This window comes from Coturnix japonica, chromosome 9 (assembly GCF_001577835.2).
Source record: "Coturnix japonica isolate 7356 chromosome 9, Coturnix japonica 2.1, whole genome shotgun sequence".
Taxonomy (NCBI): Eukaryota; Metazoa; Chordata; class Aves; order Galliformes; family Phasianidae; genus Coturnix; species Coturnix japonica.
This window is the reverse complement of record NC_029524.1, coordinates 21,096,555-21,120,622: the sequence shown is the minus strand read 5'-3', so window position 1 is coordinate 21,120,622 and position 24,068 is coordinate 21,096,555. Positions and strand designations below refer to the sequence as shown.

The following is a 24,068-nucleotide window of genomic DNA, read 5'->3' as shown; positions in this document are numbered from 1 at the left end:
CACTGCACTTAGATCTAACACTGCAGTACTCAGCCGCAGGGGGAGGAAGGGGGCCTCAGAAGGAAGATTGGGTGTGGGGAGTAGAAAGAATTACCAATAGCCTAATTTTGTTTGGTTGGAATAAATTTATTTCATCTGTCTGTAAACAAGGTGTTTTTAATAGTTATGGCATTTTTTGAAATGCATATTAAATCAGATGAGTTAGACTGTATCCCAGATGTAACAAAGTGCAGGGAAAGAAAAGGACAAATCAGCAACGAGAATTTGTTTAAATCTGTACATTATCCACAAGGCCCAACAACAGAAGCGAATGCTAGAATGTCCCTATCGTAGTGCCCTTCAAAGGAAACCCTCGGACTCGGTTAAAGTCCATCTCACAATAGCAACAGTTCAATTTTTTTTTTTAAACAATAAGTATGGCACAGAATACATATTAAAAATGCATCACAAGACAGCCAAGTCAGTTATTCCAACCAATACCATCTCCCATTTATTCTTTTGTATACAGAGTTCTGTAGTTCTTTTTAAATGGACATACAGGTTAGTACTGTGCCTGAAGGGATCGGCTGGTTACACACATGTCAGATGACGGGCGCACAAGGCAGTTCACTCCGTGATTTCTGCAGCGAGGGTGTGACAGGCCGAATGAGGGCTTTAAAAGTGAGATGGCATCGTTTGGACAGGTCAGCTTTCAAACTACCAGCCCTCATCCCAACAGCGGCTTTGGAGCAGCTACGTTCTGTAACCAGCAAGAGACCTGGCAGAGAGACCGGGGTCGGTCAGCGCTCCCACAACAGCTGAAGGCGGCAGCTCTCCACAATGACACTGCAGTTCTGTATGGAAACAGAACCACCCAACCCACAACCCCAAGCTGCAAATTAAAATTGGTCCTATGAAAAACTGAAACCAGACACACTCCAGATGGTTACGCTGGGATGTCTCATGTCCATAATGGCAGCCTTTTAGAGTTCAACTACAGAACAGGAGCTGGCAAAATAATAAAAAAAAAAAAGTGCCTGAGCTATTGCAATGATGGAAGGTGGAATGTCCCATGGGAGGAGCATCTGTACCCTGTGATAGTTTTGTGATTGCACTTAACGAGCAGTGCGAGCTTCAGACGTGAAGAGAAATGAAAGACAAGCCTACAGCAAAGTGCAACAACAAAACTAATGTAACAGTAACAGCTTCTGAGTGGCAAATCGGTTACACAAACCAGGCACTATAAAATAGGTGTAAGCAAACGTGGATTAAAAAACAAAACAAAAAACACCACGAGGAGAACAGAAGATATGCATGCACTTTTTCCTCCCAAACATGCTCTGTGAAAGGAAGACTTGTGAGCTGTGTAACTGCTCAAAGTGCTGAGGAGGCATCGATCAAATCAGATTGTACAGCCGGCACCTTGTTTAGTATTTACGGAGTTGTTTTAGTTCTCAGCACACACTAATTGCTCAGACAAAGCAAAGCCTGGGCTCGGCGCATTCCCCTCCCAAGAGTTTTTCAAGGTATCATGCATATCGTCTTTGTGGTGCAGCGGTGGTGCCAGATATGGGACTTTGTTACACGCAGCGGTTAACATACAAACGAACAAAGGGTAACTGGGATTACGACATTAGAAAATGGGTAAATAAAAAACACAAACTACCATCTACAGTCTGGTAGCACTGAGCACAATTGGGTGGTGATGAAGACAGTTGCTAGGTGGATGGGGAGAGGCTGCTTAGACGTCAGACCTCCTCAGGTATAAAGCCAGTTCATATGCTTTCTTGTTGAGTGTCCCTCCATGGACACCTTCCTTTCCCATGACTATAACCAATGCTGGAGTACACAAGGAAACAAAACAGAAATGAACAGAATTAAAGAAAAAAAAAAACAAACAAAAAAACAAACAAACAAAAAAAAAAGAACACCTTTCCCCACCAATAAAGGGATACAAAGGAGACACAGGTTCATACCCCATCACCCTGCATTGCTAATAAAGTTTCCAGAATGTAAGGTTTAAAGCTCACCGCCAGGAAAGTTTAATAGCAATCTTCCCCTAATACTTAACAGTCTGCCTAGCAACTAGAACCCAGAGTCTCTCAAGTATTTTGCCATTGAGTATGCCTTCTTATTCAATCCGCCTCCATGGACCCCTTCTTTGCCCATTACAAAGACCAAGACTGAAAGAGAAAAGAAAAAAAAGTTTTAAAAAGAGTGTGTTAGACAAGGAAATAACGCAAGTTTTAGGCAGTGCAATAAACACACTCAAATTCAAGATGCAGTATCTGGGTATTAAGGCAGCAGTCATAAAAACACGGGTGTAGACAGGACTGGGAAAAAGCACGCACAGCTTTCCAGGTATGTCACAGAAATTCACTGCTTAAAAAGACAAAGAAGTGCCATCCACTACAATAAAGCCTTGCGGTGCCTTTCCACCATCAGCACCGTCCACCCTCACCCAGCCAGGAAACCCTGGTGACATCCTGGGAGGGGAAAAAAGGTGCTGTCAGGAGCAAAAGCAGCGGTGTGGGTAGCAGAGCTGTGACTGAGCGCAGAGCAGTGATCTGCAGGGGCTGCTGCTGGTCAGCCTCAGAGCCAGAACTGCCCTGACACCAGGTAAAAAGGCCCATGGTCAGACCTGAATGAAGACTTGTCAGGCAGAAACTGCAAGGTGTGCTTAACACTTCGCATAAGACAAAGTGCAGGAAAGGTTTTAACGCTGACCCCGCCTCTAATCACTGCACCGTGATGACCAGAGTGCCCCAATTGTCTTGCAAAGAAGAACGTGGTAAGGCTGCAGCAGGATACACCACTTGCAAGTCGCCAGCAGAGGTCAGTGGAAGGCACACGGACACAGCCAGCACGGTGCTTGCACAAGCACGATAATTGTTTCCCAAGTTAGATCCTGTGCCATTGGAAACGCTGCAGTCAGCCTGCCTACAGGTGACTGTATCCCCATAGCAATCCTCTCACAAAAGGCTTCAAACAGACCTCACTGTCGTTTCGCTATTTGCAGCAAGGACTCAGAACTTTGCTTGTTTTATTGAAGTGCTGCAGACCCCATTCCTGCAGCACCTCCCAGCTTCAGCTTCCAAATACAAAACTCAAGCAAAATGTGCCTGTACTTTGTGGGCAGAAGCCCATAGCTCACCAATGTGTTCTACAGCCCAAACCAGCAGGCTGGCTGTTCTGAGCACAGTGCACACTACTTGTAGCCAACACTTCGATGCACGTTTTTCATATTTGAGCCTGGTGTCAGAGGAGGACAAGGAGTAGTAAAACCAGCATAAGGCAGGTTTCTCCACGATACAACACTGGACAAGCTTTTTTGCCTAAGGACAGGCTCCAGAGCTCAATGGGAAGAGCAAGAGTTAGCGCAGAACTTGTTAAATGGCGAGTGGAAGGAGCTCCAACAAGAGATTCACATCTCTGCAGAACAAACTTTCTGATGAGACATTTACAGCAACGACTTGTAGTCAGACAAGTGTTGATATATCCCCGTGGTATCCCACTACAAACTTTGGGGATACACGTCCCAAGTTTACTTGTGTCACAGCCTGTCCTGCTCATCAGAGGGCATTTTAGCCATCGCCCAGCTGGGATCACGTATGGGCAGCACCAGGGCAACTGTTTATTCCCAGGCAAAAATGCAGTTCGGGCAGCCTGCTGCCACCTCCAAACCCGGGCAGCCATTAAACACAAGAGTTTGGGCTCCTTAACAGCTGGGGCCTACGTCTGGGGTCACGTTCTGAGCTGAGTGATCCGAGTGATGGAAGCTCCCTTACCTCGACCAGCTCTGCCCACGGCCACGTTGTACGTCGGCTCCCCGCCTTGGCTCTTCGTCCGGATGTCCATCGTGCAGTCCCCATCCACGTAGAGGCTGTCTCTGATCACAGAGCACTTCTTTGCACCGAGGGTCAGGCCGTTGGTGAAGAAGCCCTCCCGGTCCTTCCCTACAATCATATCTATTTCTACTGGCTGCCAAAGGAAAAAGCCAGGAGTCAGCACCGCGTCGTTCGGCTCCATTCCCGTTATACACGTTCCTCCGGCCAAAGGAACGGATGGTGCATTTCCCCCCGTTCCCACCGGGCACAGCGCTTTGTTGGGAACAGTTCGCACAGCGCCGCTTTGTTGCCCCTCGGAACAGCTCGCTGCCGCCCCACGGCAATGCGTGTATCCAGCACACCGGGCTCACAGCCCGTGTATCCAGCACACCGGGCTCACAGCCCGTGTACCTCCATCACCCCGTGCTCACATTCACTCCCTGTACCTCCACCCCCCGGGCTCGTTCCCGCACGCCCGGTACGGCCGAAATTACCGAGGAGCCACGTGACGCTGCGGCGCCTCAATGAGTCACTGCGGCCCGGCTCGGCCCGGCGCCCCCGCGCCCTTGTGCAGCGCGGCCCCGGCAGCGCAGAGCGGGGGATCGGGCCGGCAACAAAGTGCCGAGTCACGGCAGGCCCCGTCTGCCCCATCGTCTGCCCCGACAGGCCCCGGCCCCGGCGCGGGGCGTTGACCGGCGGAGCGGGGCCGGGCCCGCGGCGACACCGAGTCCGGCCTCCGCGCACGGGGCTCCCGCGGGGGGCGGCGGCGGCGGGGGAAGGACGGGCAGGGCGGGGGGAGGGGAGGGGAGCGTGGATGGCGGAGCGCCATCTTGGCCATGGAAAACATGGAGCCGGCGGCGCGGCGGGCATTCACCAACGCCGCCTACGCCGCGCACGTAGGCGCCGCCGCAGCGCCGGGCCGGGCCGGGCCGCACAACGCCGGCACCGGGAGCACCGGCAGCACCGCGCGGCCTCTCCCCTCTTTTCCTCTCCTCTCCTTTTCTCTCCTCTCCGCCCCGCTCCGCCGCCCCCTCCCCTCGCGGCCGTTCCGTCCGCAGCCCGAGACAAAAACCCGCCTCGTCCCGCTCCGCTCCGCGCGGCCCCGACGCCCCCGGCCCCGCCCGCGCTCACCGTGATGCTCTGGAAGATGCCGCCGGCCGTGGCCGCCCAGACGTACTTGGCGTCGCAGTAGCCCACAATGGCGGCCTCCTGGCAGCAGCCATCGCACATCAGGTTGTCCACGTAGCTCTGCCAGCCGGCCATCTTCGGCGGGGCGCGGTTGGCGGCGGGCGGCGGCAGCGAGCGGCGCGGGCCGGGCGGCGGCTGAGGCGAGAGGCGCCTCTCCCTCCTCTCGATCGGACCGAGCGCTGCAGCGAGCGGCGCGGCCCAGCCCTGCCCAGCCCAGCCCAGCCCTGCGCTCCGCGCTGCCGGCACCGGGGGGCGGGGGGAGGAGGAGCGCGGAGCGGGACCGCCCCTTCCAGCACCGCGCGGCCGGCGGAGGCTGTCGGTAGTGCTGTCGGTGCTGCCGATGGGAGGCTGCTCGGTACTGCTGTCGGTAGTGCTGTAGGCAGTGCTGTCGGTAGTGCTGCCCGGTGGCGCTGCCGGGGCACGGGCCGTTCCTCGCCTTTGATTCCGCAGCGGCCGCGGCTCCCCGGTGCTGTGCGTGCTGTGCGGGGCGCCGCCTTGTCCCGGCCTTTCTAAACCGCGGCGTTCGGAGGCTCCGCTGCCATCCCACAATATCGCGTTGTTCTCCGCTCCTGGAAGCGCGAGCGCCGCTTGGGTGCGACCCCTTTGTTTCTGCACAGCCGCTCAGCACATACAGCTCAGCACACATCGCTCAGCTCACACCGCTCAGCACATACAGCTCAGCTCACACCGCTCAGCTCACACCGCTCAGCTCACACCGCTCACTCACACGTCCGCTCAGCACACCGTGCAGCACACACCGCTCTAGCCACAGCAGCCGGCCGCTCAGCACATACAGAGCCGCTCAGCCGTTCAGCACACACAGCGCTGCTCAGCACACTCAGCCGTAGCGGCGCTTTGCGGACCCCCGGCAGTGCGGCAGACCCTGCGCCACGGCAGCCGCACGCGGAGGCCCCTTCGGCATTCTGCATCTGAACTGCCTTTCAGCGGGGCGCAGCGCTGTGGGCTGCATCTGCTTTCTGTTGCATCTCCTTTCTGTTACATCTCCTTTCTGTTGCATCTCCTTTCTGTTGCATCTCCTTTCTGTTACATCTCCTTTCTGTTACATCTCCTTTCTGTTACATCTCCTTTCTCTGTGTGTCCCACCTTTCACCACCTCACACTCCCCAGCTGTCTCAGTCCTTCAATGCAGCAGTGCCGGTTCCTGCTGCCCGCAGTTCGCTGCCGTGCACGTGTCCCACTGAAGCAGCGTTTCAGCATCAGACCGTGGGTCTCGTTATTAGGGCGCTGTGCTCCCCATCTCAGGTATTAGCAGCCGTTCCAGGTGGCAGCAACAGGACAGGAGGTGATGAGCTCGTGTTGCACAGAGGCAACGTGTCGGGTTGGACGTTAGGAATATTCCTCCCAGGAAGGCTGGTCAGGCGCTGTGGCTGCACAGAGCAGCGGTCGGACACCGGGCCTGGAGGAGCTCAGGAGCTGCGAGGGCAGACTGAGGGCTGCGGCTCAGTGTCACGGTGGGGGGGCTTGGGGTTGGACATGGTGGCCTTGCAGGTCATTTCCAACCTTAACGATTCTATGTTTCTAAGTTAGAGCTTATGTCTGAATTTCCCACGGTATAGAATGCAGTAGTTTTTTCCTATGGTTATATCCCCCAGTAAGAATATTTACCAGTATATTTACAAGGTACTCGAGAGTGTTCTCAATCCTTTAAAACATAAATTGGTTGCCATGTGTTTGCCTGTTGTTAAATATTGTATGGGAACTGCTGAGTCCCAGCCTGAACCACTGATGGAGCACCTGGGAAAGGACCCAGCCGGCCCTGGCAGCACAGGTGAAGGCAATTCAGTGGTGTGGCTGGAAGGGGTGGAGCCTGGCTGCACCTCTCTTAGACCCCATTGAGGGGCTGCCTGGCACTGGGGAGGGTTGTCTGGCTGTAGATCCTTCCTTGGTGGAGTTTTTCCTGTGTGCCTGTTTTTGGAGACAGGTGGGTAGTCTTCTTTTTCCTTCTAATATCCTTCTATTGCATTAGTTCTTTTGTTATTACACCTCTTGTGTTACCATTCCATTGTGCTGGCCTTTCTGGTTGTTGCAGGTACACTAAGTGTGCTAAGGTTGCTTTGCTAAGAGCTTGTCTTCCTTCTCTTAGCTTAACTCCATATTTTTTGCAGTGGTTTTTGCCATTCTGCATCTGAACTGCCTCAGAATTTTGTTTTCTCCTGCTATCAGTGGGTACTGAAACTGTGCCCATGTTGCTGTGTGTATTAATGTGTTGTAGGTTGTAAATCTGCTTTCAGCTTTTTCAATAGCTGGATGTTCTGTGAGGTTTGGGTTGCCTTTATCATCCTCTTTTGCCAGACTTGTTTTGTGAGAAGGAGAGTTTTTCCATCTGAAGTTGCTGCTCCTCTTTCCCCATGCTCTCCTGTAGGAGATCCCAGTGTAACACTTATTTGCACAGATGGAACACATCATCCTTAAATGAGCAAGGGGCTGATGGGTTCATTTGTCTTGGAGTTGTACACAAATGTGTTTGTTTTTTGTGTACATAGTTTGGATTTATGTTACTTTTGTATGCCCCAGTCTGGATTCCAGACTGCTTCATTTTAATAGGTGGATTTAACAGATCCAGAGGTAGATATCATTCTGAACCCGGGGCAGGCTACGGGGATTCTTGGACTGTCTGTTTGCTGACATTGTTATCTGCTGATGAATGGGGGAGCTGATGGGTCTGTGGTGTTGCTATCACTTGGGAAGCGATATCATGCTTGTGTTTTGTTTATGTATTAGCGTTATTTTTAAAGTGAATTGAAAACCTGGCATTCCTGGGGAACCACAGTTATGAAATCATGGGAAAAAGAAAACTCCCCCTGTAAGTTTGCAGTGGTGTTTCACATGGTGCCTGTGAGCACGGCCTGCTCTGCGTGCTGCATGTCCTTCTCCTGTATTGCAGCTCTCTCTTTGGTTGGAGGTTCTGCTCTGCCTATTTCCTCTCGAGTCCATGAGTGTTTCCTATGGCGGTCTTTCTCTTCACCACAAGTGCCTTTCGGAAGTGCAGAGGGTAAAAGTGATTTAGAAGTGTTATGAGTTAGCAGATTCAGTTCTGCTGATTAAAAGCTAAGCAGCAAGAGCAGTTCTGCCTTGTGACCTTGTGGTGATAACCAGGGAGCAGTGCTTGCAGGGTGCTTCCCCAGCTAATTAAGTAACCCAGCTGAAAAACAAGGAAGCCAAAAAGGGTGAGGTGAGCACTAACAGGAAATAAGTGGTAGATATTAAATATTAATGAGCTGAACGCTTGAAGCAGCTTTATGAAACACGGTGATACAAATTGCAACAAGGATTAAACTGACCACAATGCAAAAATCTTATTGTATAGCTATAGCAGTGTTTAAAAAAAATCACATCCAGTGCTAGTGTAGCTCTGACAGTGCTGAAAAGAGGAAGAACCCGTGAAACAGTCCTTAAAACCAACCAGAAAGCTTTTCTGGTGTCTCCTCCATCAGTCCCTTCCACCGACACCAGGTGGATGCCGGGTTCCTCTCTGTGGAGAGGTTTATTTGGTACAGCTCTGCCACCAGAGCTGGCAGAACCAGCAGTTAGTTCTGTTCCTGAGTGGAGTCCATGCATTAAGTCTCTGTGCAAACCATGGACATCAGTGGGGAATAAAACCAGATGAAACAGGGTAACCTTTAACTCTTCCCAGGCTTCATCTGGTGGTTGCTGTTTTTTTCCCCTATCAAAGTTGAGTGATTTTACCTTTAACTGATCTGCGTTTCTGTGCTGTGCTAGCACTCTTTAAGGAAAAAGAGACTTTATTTAGTGAAGCTTTACACAGAGGGTGCACTGCAGTAACACCAGGACTCTTTCCTGCTTAACATGATTATAATGTCAGCAGCATCTTCCTGGCTCACCATGTATTTGTCAGAGTTTGGCTCTGGTTTTTGGCTGCCTATACACAGTCTTCTTCCAGTTACTGAACTGACAAAACTCTGTTTCTCTAGCTCACAATTTCTTTGTGTGATTGTTTTTGCACTGCAGCTGATGCTCATTCAATCTATTGCATGGCCAGACAGGCAACTTTGAAGGTTTGTTCAGTGCATTATTTCCTTCCTTACGGTTTCTGTCAGCGAAAACGTCTGTAAATTTGTCTATCTGGGTGATGTTTTCTTCCCTGGCCCATGTTAACTTTGCTGTTGATAACCCGTTATTTGTTAAAAGAGTAAAGCATTTATGGATCATGGGTATGTGCGTTTGTTCGTCGCACATTTTCTACCCAAAACATTAAATGCTCTTGAAGGCAGTGAATAATTATTCCAAAGTCCAAAAGAAATATTTTCTAGCTCAATTTTATAGCTACAGCCATGTGGTGTTCTGTAAAATGGCAAACATTGCTTTTGTAATGAAGCAGAAATAAACTTTTATTTCTTTATGATTGTTTTTTTTTTTTGTTTTGTTTTTTGTTTTTTGTTTGTTTTTTTTTTAAACTTAGTACCAGATTGCTTTCTGTCCTGGAAGCACTTAATTCTGGCTATGAACAGCAGTGCAACTACCTGCTGTCTGTTCAGCAAAGAAGAGAAGTTTGAGTTACTTTTTCACTTGCTGAAGCAATACTTTGTTTCATTACCCTGAGCATTATTTCTGCTGTAGCCATTGTGGTTTTCGCTCAATTACATCTGTTCAAGTTCCGTGTTTTTGAGAAATTATCCTGTTCAAATTAGTTACATAGTCACAAAAGAAGATCAGAGAGAGCTTTTAAAATGCTTTAGTTGTGTGCTCAGTAAAGGTGTGCTTATGCAAGTCTAATACCTTGGGACAGCCGTTGTGGTATGGGTGAAGAATATGGTATGGGCATTAAGAATACAAAAATGGGAAGAACGGAGAAAAGTAAAATAAAGGTGAAAATAACCTAAAAACGGTCAGATCAGCATTCTCCATTTCTATTTAGTTTATTTTTTCTCACTGAAGTTAAGGAAATAATGCTGCATCTTGATTGGGCAGCTCATGTGAGAAGTAAGTGTGCTGGAAAAGTGAAGAAACTTTACAAAGGATAATGTGAACTGTTGCAGTGGGCGGCTGAGCCCTGTTTCAGTCTCTCTAAGCTGGCATCTGTGCATGCCAGGCTAATGGCTTTGGAAAGCCAGCTTTGCATTTTTATGCCTTTTTTTTTTTCCTATGGACTTTTCACCCACTTGCCGGCTCCCCTCATATTACTGGTTTTAAACCAGTTTACATTTTCTACATGCTAAGTGTAAATTGAGGTTAGAGTGTGAATCTCAGTTTACTACTGTTTTCCAGTGGACACTTGGTTCTTATTTTCAGTGTTGAAGCAACTGGGAGAGTGCCCGTTTGACAGTGTTATTGTGGGTAAGAGGAATCCAGTCACCTGCTGTGTGGCTCTTGTTCCCTCTTGTCTGCCTTCCTCGGGTCCTCATCCAGAAATTCAGCTTGCACAAAGTCATCAAACCACATTTAGGTATGAGCAAGTGTGGAACACTGCTCAGGGTCACACGCCTTTCTGACACTGCTGAAGTTATATACAGAGGTACACAGGAAAGAGACGTTAATGCTGCTCGTCTGCGCTCTGTTCTTAAGCACCAAATGGCACAGTGTGGTTTTTAAGATTTTTGTAACTCAGGTGTGTTCCATTTCTCAGAGTGGAAGAGTTCTTCCTATTGCAGGTTTCTTTGAAACTGAGACGTAAAATTCAGCATGAGCCCCACTTTTCTTAAACCAAAATAGATTACACTGGCACACCGAAAATACATACAATAATCAGCTGTCCTGTGTGTTACTGTTTTGACTGTGAACAGCCAGAATTGCCTTCCTCTGCTGTACAAGCCCTTCTCAGTATTAGATTAGAATGCTGCATGTTACAGTTGTAAAGTTTAGCATGTTTGTTGTTTTTTCAGAGCTATTAACAGGTATAACTTTAGCACTTGGCATTACAAAAAGACATAGAAAAACAGTGGAAGGTAAAATTACCACCATCTAAATAGATTTAATACACATCCATTTTCTCCTGACATCAACAGTGGATATCTGATGAGAACATAACAGTCAGTTTGGGGCAGGCAGTCAAACCACGTTTGAAAGAGTAAGGCCCATGTATTTCAAAGCCAGTGATAACCTGCATGTGGATACGACTTTACCATCATTGGCTCAGGAGAGGAACAGCACAGAGTATCCTGCAATGGTCTGATGTCTCTGCAAGGAGAGAAGTGCTGGGATGAGTTTGATTCTGCAGCTTGGTCTCATCTCCCAGCTGCAGAGCTATGAAGAACTTTGTCCACACCCAACCACTATCTTGTGTCTGGTTCAAGACACAGCAGATTTAAAACAGAGCCCTTATGCCACGTAAGAGTAACTCCAGCTGACTTCCCTTTGTGCTTTACAGCTCTGAGTGTAAGGTCTGCTGCTCTTTGGTTGTTCTGTGGGCATTTTTGCTGGTTTTTGACTGCATTTCTTGTGGTAAGTTCCAAGACCCTGGCACTAGATGGAGCTTTAATCTACTTGCACTTCTATTAGCTTTGACCACAGGTTAAAAAATGGGAAGAATAAATAAAGATATCTATGCCTGCTGTTCATTTACAGTGCACTCTTCCCTGTTTGCAGAGTGGTGTAAATGATAAATTAAAATGTTGTAGCAGAATCTCTTTGATCCAGTAGGTGGTTTATAGTCACACATAAGTATTAATAAGAAAATGAGGGCATGAGTTGAAATCTCTTGTCTCTGACACAGCTGAATATGAAGAGGTGAGCTGGCAGTGTTTTTGTCATATTTCTTGCCTATGGAAGAAACCAAAGCACTCCTGAGTATGAGCTGCTTAGGTATGTAATAGGCAGTAGGTTGCTCTGCAGAACTAAGTCTCGTGCTTCCCAGTATGTTCAGAACATCTTTTTTTAGGTATCTTGAGACAGTAACTGAGAAACTCATGCCTGAGCTTAGGCAGCTGGTAAAAAGAAATGCTGGAGCTTTAGATCCTGAGGTGGCTGGACCCTTTTGATGCTGCTGTGAGAAAGAAGGTATTTGCAAGAGCAGGGATTGAACTCAGAAGTGAACCCAGTGCTCTTTCCTCTGTAGCAGCTGATTTGTCTCTGTGTCTGTGCAAGTCTTTGCCATTTGTGCTTGAGTTACTTTCCAGAATAGCTGGCATGAGACAGTCTGCCAGGGATATGGAAATCCTGGTGTTGTGGGTACCTCCCAACCTGACCTTTTGTTCCAAGCCTGTTACAGAGAGCTAGGAAAAGTCGCATAATCAAAGCTTTCCAGGATTAATAGAAGAATGCAGCTGCCTTTAACAGCTTCCTGGCCAAGGGAGGTGTGCTCAGTTGGCACACTGACTTATAGGACTGGTGGGATTCCAGCTGTCTGAAATTATATTTTTTCCTTTGGGATTTTGTGGATTGGGTCATTTGGAGGAGGGCAGTTGGTGAGTTTAGCTCTGCTGGCTTCCTAAGGCTTCCCTGTTGCCACTTGCTGCTGCATGGTGTGACTGCCTTTGCCTTCTTCCACGTGAATATAACAACAGATTCAGGACAAAGGCACAGGAGGGCAGCAGCTCTTTTATCCTTTAAAGGCTGTTTGTAAAGGTAAAGGGCCTGATACTGGATTACCTGGTAAACCTTACCTTGCCTGAGCAGGTTTTTTTGTTGTTTCTTTTCCCAGTGGTATTGAAACCCATTTAAATCATAGCATTTTCTCCATATTTCTGTTACATGCCCCTTTTTCACAGACCACAATATAGATCCATCTGCCCGCTAGTACAATCAATTCCTAGTACAACTGATTATCTGAGTCTTGTATAGTAATACTGATGCTGCATAATTGCATTTCCATCTGGAAGAGCTGTGTGTTGCTACGATTAGCTTATCTTAACTGTAGGATATTGGCTTTTGGTTGTTGTTGAAGAAATAGGGACTCACAGAGGAGAAATATGCAGCTTTACTACCAAAGTAATCTTAATGGAACGGTACAGGCTGTGTTGGGCAAAGGTGTTTCAGGGTGCTGAGATACTTCAGTACCAGCACAACACCAACCCTTGTTAAAGAGAAGATCCTTTGTCCTCTGTGTGTTAATGTGGAGCTTTCAGCTCTGATAACAGCACTTTAACACTTGCTTTGGCAGCTAATCTAGCTAAGGGAACAGTTGTTTTATTTATTTCTTGGACACCAATGCAGTGCTGCTGCTAAACCTTTATCACTTTGCTGTGGTAATAGTAATAAAAATAAAAATTCCTTAAAAAGAAAACAGAAATAACCAACCCTAAACCTTGGTATTTGGGGTAAGCCCCTCACAAAGCTCCTGGACTCTGTTCAGTTCTTTCTACTGAATAATTTCAGTGAAAGCTCCATGAAAATTGTGTTCTAAAACAGACTTAGCCCAAACCTTTTGTCTGATAGTAAAGGAATGAGCTGCAGACTCTAGGTATTTTTTTCTTGGTTAGTAAGCAAAGCATGTTCAGTTAGTTTGTCCAGGCTTGTTACTTGGAGTCACTGCTTGTGAAGGGAGCAAAACTGCCAATTTTGAGAAAGTGCAAGCAATTCCTTGTGATGTTTTTGTTTCTCCTTTTAAGGCCCAGCTGAGCACTTCTTATGGCTCTCTCATTTTGGGAAGCCCTCACTGACTACTTTGGGGCTCTTGTATGAGGAGTCAGGTGGGCCCCATGGCATAGCAGCCTTGGAGAGAAGCTGGTCTGTGCTTCTGGTGTGCACGGCCAGGCCTCCTCCTTGGTGCAGGGCTGGATGTGGCTGAGGAGGGTGCCTGAGTCCACGGAATGCATCCTGCAAAGTGGGTCGCCAATGTTTTTAGGTGAGTGCTGTGAGCTGGCATCATCTCAGATCTGCTTTTCAGCACAGCTGCCAGCTGATGACAGGCAGCCTTTCTGCTTCCTGTGGAGCCTGGCTGGTCCTGACAGGACTGGCATGTAGCTTCTATGGGCTGACCATGGGGCTTCTGCCCTCCTGCTTGCCCAGCTGCTGCTCCCCACTATTCAGCAGATCCTCCACACTGCACAGTGCTCCTCATCCTCCTTCACCCCTGGCATGTACACACAGAGCTGACCCACAGCTGCCAGCCTCCCCTCGCTGTGTGTCCTGCTCCTCCCAGTGCCAGGTGCACCAAAACGCTGGAGCTCAGGCACTGCTGTGGCCTATAGCAAAGCTGCAGAGTGGCCAGCCCACCTGGCTCACTCCCCACGCAGACTGGGCAGGAGCTGTGTTCATCAGTGCTGCTCAGGTGCTTGCAGCAAGGAGCCAGCACCATGCTCGTCCCCAGGCCAACCACAGCAGTCATGGTTTTGCTCCTGGTACTGAAGCAGCCTGTGAAGAGAGCTGAGCTGGTCTTGGGCTGAACCCTGCTGGGAGGTGAGAACCAGAGGCTGGCATGGGAGAATGTCCTCTAGGACTGTTAGTTTCAATTCTTGTCCTGGGGAAGAACGGGGGTGCTATCAGAGCAGGGATCTGTAAGCCCTGTGCTCTGCAAGGGCTGTTGCGCAGGACAGAGCTCAGCAGTGCCTGGCAGTCAGCAGCCGTGTCCCCTTGCTTCTCCAAGATGGCACGTGGCCACAGCGAGACATGGCCGGAGGTTGTGCCCTTGGAACGCAGCAGTTCTCCCTCAGATAAGAAACAAAGAAACATCCAGTGATGGAAGTGGTTGTGTCTCTGTTAATAGCAAAGCCGAGTGACCTAGTTCAGCTCAGCACGGCTCCTTTGGAGCTTCCCCCAGCAGCACTGTGCTGATGCTGAATCATCACTTCCAGAATGGCAGAGATTGGAGTGTGCAGGCCCTGAGGATTTCACTGTTTCTTTATTAATTTTGAATTGATTAAAATGAAATTTTAAAATACCAAGAGAGACTTGCCTAAAGAAATGATTATAGAAAAAAGAGAAATGAAGTTGGTCTGTGGGAGTTTGCTGTGAGCTTAACGCTCTGTGGCTTGTGCAGCTGTGAGCACCCAGTGCAGCATGGAGGAGTCAGGTGTCAGCTGCTCTGTCCTGACAATTAATCAGCATTGAGAAGAAGAGGGAGTTATGAACTCTGCTGGTCTGTATTCAGTGCAGACCTACCAGTGTCCTCATCCATGGTGCAGTTCTGTGGGCTCCTTCTCTCAGCTACAGTGCTTTACCCAGAGGTCAGGATGCAGGGCAGTGCAGTCCTGCTGGAGCCAAACATATGTCCTCTTTTCCCCAGCACTGCGCAGTGCCTGAAGGCTTCCCTTCAGAACACCCTGGGTTCTCTATGGGGTTTCTGTGCAGCAGAGCAGGCTGGCAGGCCCTGCACTCAGACTCCAAGCAAGGCTGTGATGTGTGTAGGCAGCAACAGATGGGAAGATGATCCTTTTCCCACTGTCAGAGGGCAGGTACAAGTGATCTTTTCCCCCAGGCCCTTCTCATTTGCTGTTCATGCCCCATTCCAGCGTGGAAATTTGCCTAACACAGTAAAGGAGAGTATTCCCATTCCTTATAGTTCCCATCTGTTCCTGTACAGCAGCAGAAGATGGTGCTCCGTGTGTATCCAAAGTTTTTCTAGGACTCCTGCTGCTCCCTGCCTGTGTCCCCTGTGGCCACTGATGCTTGTGGCAGCAGCGAGGTGCTTCTGAGATGGACAGCACAGAAATGGGTCAGAGCCCCCTCCCCATGAATTACTGTCTCCAGAAGTAGCCTGGAGAGATCCATCCCTTGTGATTCCACTGGGGTGTGGGAGATGGGCAGTGCAGTGTTTCTGTATGCAAGGAAGTGGAGCAGGATCTGCCCCAGCTCCTCAGCAGGGATTGCTCTGTTCAGATGAAGGTCAGGGCTGCCTCTAAACACATCAACAGTGTTGAGAAGATAAACTTTTTATTTATTTATTTATTTTTAAATAAATAATAGAAAGATAGACAAACAAATGAAAACAACCCACAAACAAATCTGAGTATGTGGAAGCTTTGTGGTACTTCAGGGAAGACCTGTCAGGGAGCTGGAAGCAGTAATGGAGCAGGATACGGAGGATGCCCAGAGAGAATGAAGCAGCAGGTTCTGCCCTATCTCTATCTAGAAAAGAGAACTTGCTATTGCATGGAAATTAATGAATAAAAATGTAAGAAGCCTGTTAAAGATAATCTGACACTTTCTACTGATGGAAGCAATGGAACAAGCAGTGTCCTAGAAGTTGCTTGAAAGCATCTTTGGTCCGCTTTAAAAATCCATGCAAAAGATACAATAGCATTACTCAAGTCCTGTTCACCTCTCTGTTTCCGCACATCTCCAGGCCTCAGAAGCTGAGCTGCCCTACATTTACATGCCAGTGCAGAACTTATTTTTCTCAAGTTTTTATCCCACGCTCAACCCTCAGTCCTGCCTGCAGTGCAAAGCAGGATCTGCTGCGGAGCAGTCTGCTGCTAAGAGATGTGTGGCTCCTGTTCTCTTGACTGGGATGGTGGGGCAGCCCACCTCTGCCGTCCCTTAGCAGGTGTGTGGGCCCTGCTGTCCCTTCCTGCTGCTGCCTCACCCCCTCTCATGGTGTTCTGCTTAACTTCACCTCTGAGGCCGATGGAAGATGGCTGAGGTCTGTGTGGAGTAGGGATTGCAGTCTAATCTGTGTTCAGATTATCGGTACTTCAGATCACGTTTTAACTTGTTGTGTGTCAGAAGTGCTTTTCAAATTATTATACGGTACTTATGAATTCTTTCCCACGTTTAAGTGGACTCAGTTTTAGTGTTTGAGTTAAATGAGGACATTATCGGGTAGGATAAGAAGAATACAGGATTACATCGTGTTCTTGCCTCGTTCATTCTGCCAGTTGCACTTTTAGTTGTAATTATTTATGACAAATCATTATGTACTGGTTAATTTACAGCAGAGTATTTCTGTACAGTAATGAAATCAGTGGCATGAGACTGCAGCACTGCTGTTACTCTTTCCTGAGTAACACACACATTAGTTATGTGCAGATGAGAACGGTGTTGGACTCAGCTGGAAGGTTATTGGTGTGTGAGAGTTGTTTGCTCCTTGTGTAGTTCAAAATAGAGTCATTTAGGATCCTAAAGAACCCAGTGTAAGTGTTTATGAAAGGAAAGCTCTGGCAACATGGAGATCTTTTAGTTTCTGCAGGCCCAGATCTTAACCAGCAGACATTAAAGAGCACGTTTCAATGCTTTAAAGCATGTATTCTTATGAAAATGATCTTATTTCTATTTCTTTCTAGTTGAAAGATGCTTAGCAAGGCCGCCTTCTGCATCCTGTGTGAGTTGCTGCTGTTAATGATGAGTGCAGGTGTAAAGGTCCAAGAAATGTTGGCACTGAGCCTGAAATACGACTTTGACAAAACCAAATGCTGTCAGATTCTCACAGCAAACACACATGGAAATAACGAAATCTTTTTTTTCACATTTTTTGAAGTTTTATTACTCAGCAGTGCTATTTGTAGCAGTAGTAGACATAACATTTACAGGAAGAAATATGACAGATCTATTCAGCTGGCAGTACTGAGCTCCTCTGCACTGACACTGCATCTTGCCAACCATCCCCGTCCTGTGGTGAGAGTTGTATCTCATTACCTAAGAAGAAAACTGTCTGTCTTCATTATGTACTTCCATTTTTTCATGAGCTGGTGATAAGCCGTGCCCAGCTATGCCAGGAATTAAAGAGATCACACCTCCATTCTTGTTTGGTGAAAACTGCCCCACATTCTGAGAGCAAAAACTTGCTGTCTGTACTGTCACAGGTTCTGCTACATGAAGCTGATAGCTGTTAATCATTAAAACAGAGTAAAACAAAGCAAACACCCATAAGAAAACATTCTTCCACACAAGTGCCTTACTTTACTCCCTGTTTTGCTTTTTTTAGCTCCAGGCTAATGATACTGCTTCTGAAACAGGCATGATTCATCCCCCGCTGGCTGTACTAGCAGCCTGCTTCCTAGGGGCTGGTTTTTCAGCCTATTCACCCTCTTTCTTAGAATGCTTTGCTATGAGAAGCGTGTGATCAGTGCTCGCTTGCAGTCCTTGCAAGGTCTGGTGAAAGCAGCGACTGACAGGATGAATAGGACCTATGGGGTTTGCCCTCTGCATTAAGCACATGTGAATAGTTCAGACCGAGTAACTGAGCTGACGTCTGCTCCTCCCTGAGGCTTTCCTTGAGGCAGCGGTGCCTGCCCTGCTGGCTGCCTGACACTGCTGGCTGCAGGGTGCTGCGCTGGGTGCAGGAGGGTGGCATGACCACGTGGAGCAGGAGCTCATCAACTGCTCATTTTCAGCTGCTGTCAGTCTGTGAGGCATCAGCTACTGCCCTGCGTCACAGGAAAGGCCGCTATCAAGCAGGAGCTCACAGAGGAGCAGTCTGACAGAACACAGCCTCCAATACAGCCTCCAATACAGCCTCCTTCTGAGAGGCCGAGGTGCAGCGCTGTGCTGGGAAATCACACCTGGCCTGTGTTGGTAAAACCACCTGTGCACAAGAACTCTTTGGAGCACAGTGCCATGTTGCCATTCACTCTGCAGTGCAGAGCTCAGTGCCTCTGTGCTGGTACAAGGGACCCAGTGAGACAGCCAGCACTGGCAGTGTGAGTGGAATGTTAATTCACCGTGGTGTGGCCCAGTCTGTCCTCTTAGCAGGAGAAAACATTGCAATAGTTCTGTATGCAAATCACTATACACAAATGTAACCAGCAGCCTGTGTTGGAAGATGCAGAATCCTTTAGTGGCAGCTGTTTTCACCTTTCTTTTTAGAGCGTGTATATATACAAACACTGCAGAAAGGCTGAAAAACACTGTCCAAAGATTTGCTCTGGAGATGACGTTCTTCCTTTTTATTCCTATTGATTGTCTAGGCGCTAATTGAGAAAGAAAGCAGGGAAACCCCACTAAGAGCAGTGCCTGCCCGTAGGTCACTAATGAATGCTGCACACACCTGAGGTCAGCTGATGCAAAGCTGAATTTATAACAGCCAATGGGAAATGCTGAGATGGGGAGTGCTGCTCTGGCTGTAAGCAGTATATCCACAAGGAGGGGATCTCTCATGATGCTCTCTTAGCCCATTATGCTCTTCTAATTTACACATTTTTTACCCAGCATCCAAAATGTTGAATAGATTTTTAACACACATTTATTTTTATTTTCTTAGAAGCTCTTTATTATTAAAGTCTCCAGAAATGCTGTTTCTGTCTCTGAGCACAAAGATAAAAGATCCAGAAAAGCTTCCCAGGGTTATTTTGAGCTAAATGGCTTACAGCTGTGTCAGTGTTTGATTAGAGAGCAGCTTTTGTCTGTGAGCAGTTGTACCATGCGCTCCAGGTTGCTGCCAGAGTGCTTCCCTCCCTGCAGTACTCCTGGGGCTGAGCTGTTGTTTCCAATTGAGGGAGAGCAGAAGCTGACATAGCAGGGCTGTAGAGATCCCTCTGGACGAGAGTGCAGCAGGAGCTGGATGGAGGCAGCTGGGGAGGATTTTGGAGGTAGTTGTTGCTGCCGGGCAGCTGCTGCTAGTGGAAGTGAGGTGGTGAGTTGTGCTGTGTAGGATAACTGGGATGGTTACTTCCTTGCTATGTCCATTCCCCTCTGCACTGTCCGGTGTCTGAGGCTCATATCCCTGTGCCCGTGGTGCTGGGGCTGCTGGTCTGTCACAAAGAGCAAAGCTGTGGCAATGGCTGCTCTGTAGAGCCCCATGCTCCAGGGCTGGCCTTCCTCCAACAGTGACGGTGCAGAGCTTGTATTGCTTAGAGAACTCTCTGTAGGTCTGATTATTTCATGGGTTTCTAAAGTTGCTGGATCTCCAGCATTTCCTTAACATACATTAACAACAAGATTACTTTAAGTCAAGTTAAAATACATTTGTTACTTATCCGGCAGTTTTAATCCTGTCATACCTCTAATTTTAATGCAGGCTGAGTCATTTTCATCCTACGGCTTTAAAATCAGCCTCCTTAGGCTGTGGAGCACAGTCTTGTTCTCACATGTTTGGGAAGCGGAACAATTTCTTTCTGTCTCTTAGTCAGATCTGTTCTGCTGAACTGCTGTCACGTCATGTTATTGGGTATAAAAATAACGCATAGCCAGGGTGATTGGCAGAGTTAGCATTATTATGGTAAGCAATATTGGAAAAGTGAGGGATTCTACCTTACGCTGTGCAGACAGATTTATAACAAATCAAATTATGAAAAGAGAAGTGAAAATATTAGTGTCAGCAAAATATTTAACCTTGTTTTGGCGTGACTCCTTGGGGAGCAGTTTGCATGGCTACTGCAAGGCATATGGCACAATATTTACCTTCTCTGTTTTGTTTGTCTGTACTCTGCCATCTCCTTTCCCACTGCCTTCTTGAGCTGCAGTTGTTACTGTGTTTGTGTATGAAGTGCTGCATTATTACCCATTTCCATACTTTATTTTTATTATTTTTTAAATAGCTGCTATATTTTTGCAGAAGCTTTCCAAAGATTTTACTTTGAGACAGACTGCTCAGGTGGAGCAGTTGCAGTTCATCACTGTCCAACTGCTGGAGACAGTCACAGTGAGCAGCTCTGACAGTACGTAGAGTTGTTCTAAATGCTGTGACTGTAAGCACATGCAGAGGGAGACAGTGGAGAATACAAGGGGAATCCACAGTATATGCATAACATATAAAATAGTGCACTTCTACTTCTTTGCTTTAAGAATAACGTAACTAGATTAGAAATACACTGAAAATAGAACAAATTCAGGGCTGCGCAGCTAAACAACCTTGATCTGCTGGTGTACAAAACCTGTTTGTGAATCTGGGCTGATGTTATTTTGCATTCAGAGAGGGACTTCTTGTCACAAAAATGAAGTGCAGAGCAGTGACTGATGTTTAGTTTTGCTTTGAATTCACTTGAACCCATACCTTAGTGACAGCTTGGGTTGTTACTGCAAGGGACATACTCATCACAGCAAACCACACACAGCTGCTTCACCATTCTGTGTACATAAAGACATAAGTGCAGATTGTCCACCTCCAAGCACAGTGGGTGCTCCTCTGCTTTGCTGGTGCTGTTTTGCTGGGAGGCAGTGAAACATGGCCCCAGGTGCAGCTGTGTATCTGCAGTGACTCTCTGAGGCTGGTAAAGGTAAGCGTGCAGCTTGGCCTGTAACATGAAGTGAAACATGATGAGAATTTCCTTCGGTTGTATTACTATTCAATCTCTGAAGCTGGTTTTCAAGCACATGTTGGTTTGCACAACTATGCAACTTTTAATTCATTAAGATGATCCTGGTGAGGTTCTTTGCACGTGAAGACAGGCTCCTAATTGTTAGCCACATTAGTGGAAAGAATTTATCTTCTTTTAAATGGAAAAAGCTAAGTTGGTTTTAGTTAGCTTCACCTGTATGTTTTCAGTCTCCAAGTAGTTTCAAACCCATTTTCCTGGTCTGGTAGGTGAAGGTAAAACATCTGTCACAGTTTGGTCTGGATCTGTGACAAAGGGGTGAAGGGATCCACACCCCAGGGAAGGAAAAGATTATGAAACCATGGCAGTGTCTTACATTGGCAAAGAAATCTAATCTGTTATTTGCAAACAAGCTGGTCTGGTTGGAAAATCTTTGTAGTGTTATGTATAAATCTGTGTATTCCATAGTTATGATGGCATGAAAGCAGCAGCCACAACAAAGACAGTGGTGACATTTTTGTTGCTTCTTACAGGAAGTTATACCAGGAGGGAAGTTGTAGTATAAAGGGAAATCATATCCTCTCTTTGCAGCTTCTTATGTTCTGTTGCCCAGAACCTTGGCATAAGTAGAAAGCATATTTCAGGTATTCACAACAAGAGGAGCCTTATCTTGCACCTGTGACACAGCAGCTCTAGCTGCTTCTTTCTTTTAGGCTAGTTAGCTTTTACTGCACTGCCTTGTTGCTGCAGTACTTTCTTTCTCAAGCTTGCTGCTGCTGGGAAGCTCCCAGTGTGCTGCACTGACCCAGAGGGAGCTGCAGCTCCATTGGGAGTGTGAGCTCTGTATGCCTGCACGGACGCTATTCACCCATCTCAGTCTCTTTCTTGCCACTTAGGTTGTGCTTAAAACCTCCCCAGATTTTCCATGAGCTTTTAGTTGTCTATTTGCTCTAATGTTCAACCTGTAGTCAAACACTACTCAGCAAGACTGAGTAGTGACAATCTTCTCTAGCTAGAGGCTGGACTCATATGAGACGCTGGGCAAATGAAAAGCAGGAGGTAGGAGACAAACGCAGGCAGGTGTGGGAGAAGATGTTTGTGCGCCATCTGTTTGCTTTCTGACTGAGAACTGGGCTGAGATGATCTGTTTCCCCATGCAATAATCATCATCGGGGCTTTGTCGTTTCTAAGCAGGTGCCAGGACTGTGTCTCATTCCCAGCCCCCTAAGAACTACCTCCTATAAAGGCTATCTTTCTATTTGTAGCCACAGGTATATCTGGTGTTCTTTGAAAGCCTTTCACAAACAGATCTGCAACCAACTAGACAGACACAAGCTTGCATGCTAAATTAGTTTCTTCCCCTAGCGACTGCTGCGCTACTGTACCCTGCACTGTGCACGGAGCTTCCCAGTATCTCTTACAGAATAAGAGGTGACAGCCCACATAGCAATGCCGGCTAATGTTGCTTGTCAGGTGCCTTCTAAAGAACAAGGTGAGGCTGAATATTTGTAAGATACTCACGAGGAGATGCTAATTTAAATTTCTCAATTGTTTTACAGCAGCAACAACAACAAAAAAAGGTGTTTTCAGAAACACCGATTCATGTACTGAATATCCATTTATTAATATAAATGTAGGCTAAAATAAATGAACATTCCAGGAAAGCATCCAAGTGAGCAGTGGTGGATCCTGTGAGCGGTGTGTCAGTGCTGGGTGTCAGGTGGGCTGTTTGCAGGCTTGACTTCCAGGTAATTAAGCTGTTCTCAGTTTGTTTGCTTTTCCTTGTTCCTGCTATTGTATTCCAGAGTTTGAAGGAATTCATAATTTGCAAAATGCAAAAATCAGCTGGAGTGAAGCTGGCAACAATCTGCTGTTCTTAGGCTGCACTGGGGATAATTTTAGAATATTTGATTTCTGCTTAAATGTACATATGTGCATTTATACTAACAAGTTAAATTTGTTGGAGTCTTGATGTCAGATTTCTTTTCTTCCCTATCTCTTCCATTGAGCTTTCTTTGCAATTACAAAGCCTTCCTACAGAATGAAGTGTGTTCTCATGGGATCACAGAAAAAATGTTGACATTTCCTCCTGTCTAGGACTGCTGTACTTTGTGTGTGCTACAAGGATGGAGGAGCTAGTTTGCTGGCAGGAATAAACTTTGAGGCTTTCTTCTCCCCCGTTACCCAATTTGATGGAGGCTTTTCTTTCCTGTCATTCTAAGGAGTGCTGTCATCTTGGTTTCTGGTGTGATGATGATAAGACACAATGATTATGCCCTCTGGCTCCTGCAGCTCTCCATCTGTCTTTGTGCACCTTCCTTCTTTGAGAACCTCTGTCCAAAGATCCTTCTTCCTGCCTGCTGCATCCTCCTCGCTGTGGTGGTGACTGCACCTGAGCAAGGACTCACTGAAGGCATAAATGCTGAAGACAACTATTTTCTGCTTGGAAAGCGCTGATCCAGGCAGTAGAATATTCAGATTCTCTGAAGCAAAATTGATAAACACCTAAGCCATTCCTAACGGCTGTTCACATGGTTTCCTCTTTAAGCTTGCTGCTAAGATTCCATGGGCTATTCCAGCACTTAAATACTCCTACCTATGGAACATAAATATGTGCTATTCTTTCCCCAAACCTATCTGTTACTGCTTCATCTGCCTTGGTAAGTATACATAGAGATCTGTCTGCTTCAAAGGGATCCATTATGCCTACCTCCAGCTTTCTCTTTCTAGACTAAACAAATCACATTCTTCTCATTACTCACATTTAAAGGAAGGATAGCTCAGGTTGGAAAGGACCTCTGTAGATTGCCTGGTTAATTCTTCAAAGTAGGGCAATGAGAGCAGTTTATACAGGTCACTGTTGAATATCTCCTGAGCATGGAGACTACTTGGTGTCCCTGGGTAACCCGTCCTGGTGTTTGACCAACCCCACAGCAAAAAGGTTTTCTTCTTCAGCTTCAACAGATTTACTTATTTTTCATACTTGCCCACTGCATGTTAATGATAAAATACCTAATACTGTTGGATC

At 47.2% G+C, this 24,068-nt stretch overlaps 1 protein-coding gene across 2 annotated transcripts; it reads right to left on the bottom strand.

Annotated features, from left to right (window-relative positions):
• Positions 1-105: 105 nt before the first annotated feature.
• On the bottom strand, positions 106-5,227 carry PFN2 (profilin 2). 2 transcript variants are annotated; one of them, XM_015872170.2, is made up of 3 exons: positions 4,938-5,227; positions 3,768-3,960; positions 106-2,162 (listed from the first exon to the last, which is right to left on the bottom strand). In XM_015872170.2, the coding sequence occupies exons 1-3, from the start codon at positions 5,067-5,069 to the stop codon at positions 2,065-2,067; spliced, it is 423 nt and encodes a 140-aa protein (XP_015727656.1). In that variant the 5' UTR covers positions 5,070-5,227; the 3' UTR covers positions 106-2,064. The 2 variants fall into 2 exon arrangements, with proteins under 2 accessions (XP_015727656.1, XP_015727655.1); XM_015872169.2 differs by having other exon boundaries at positions 106-1,818; positions 4,938-5,180.
• Between the last annotated feature and the right edge of the window lie 18,841 nt (positions 5,228-24,068).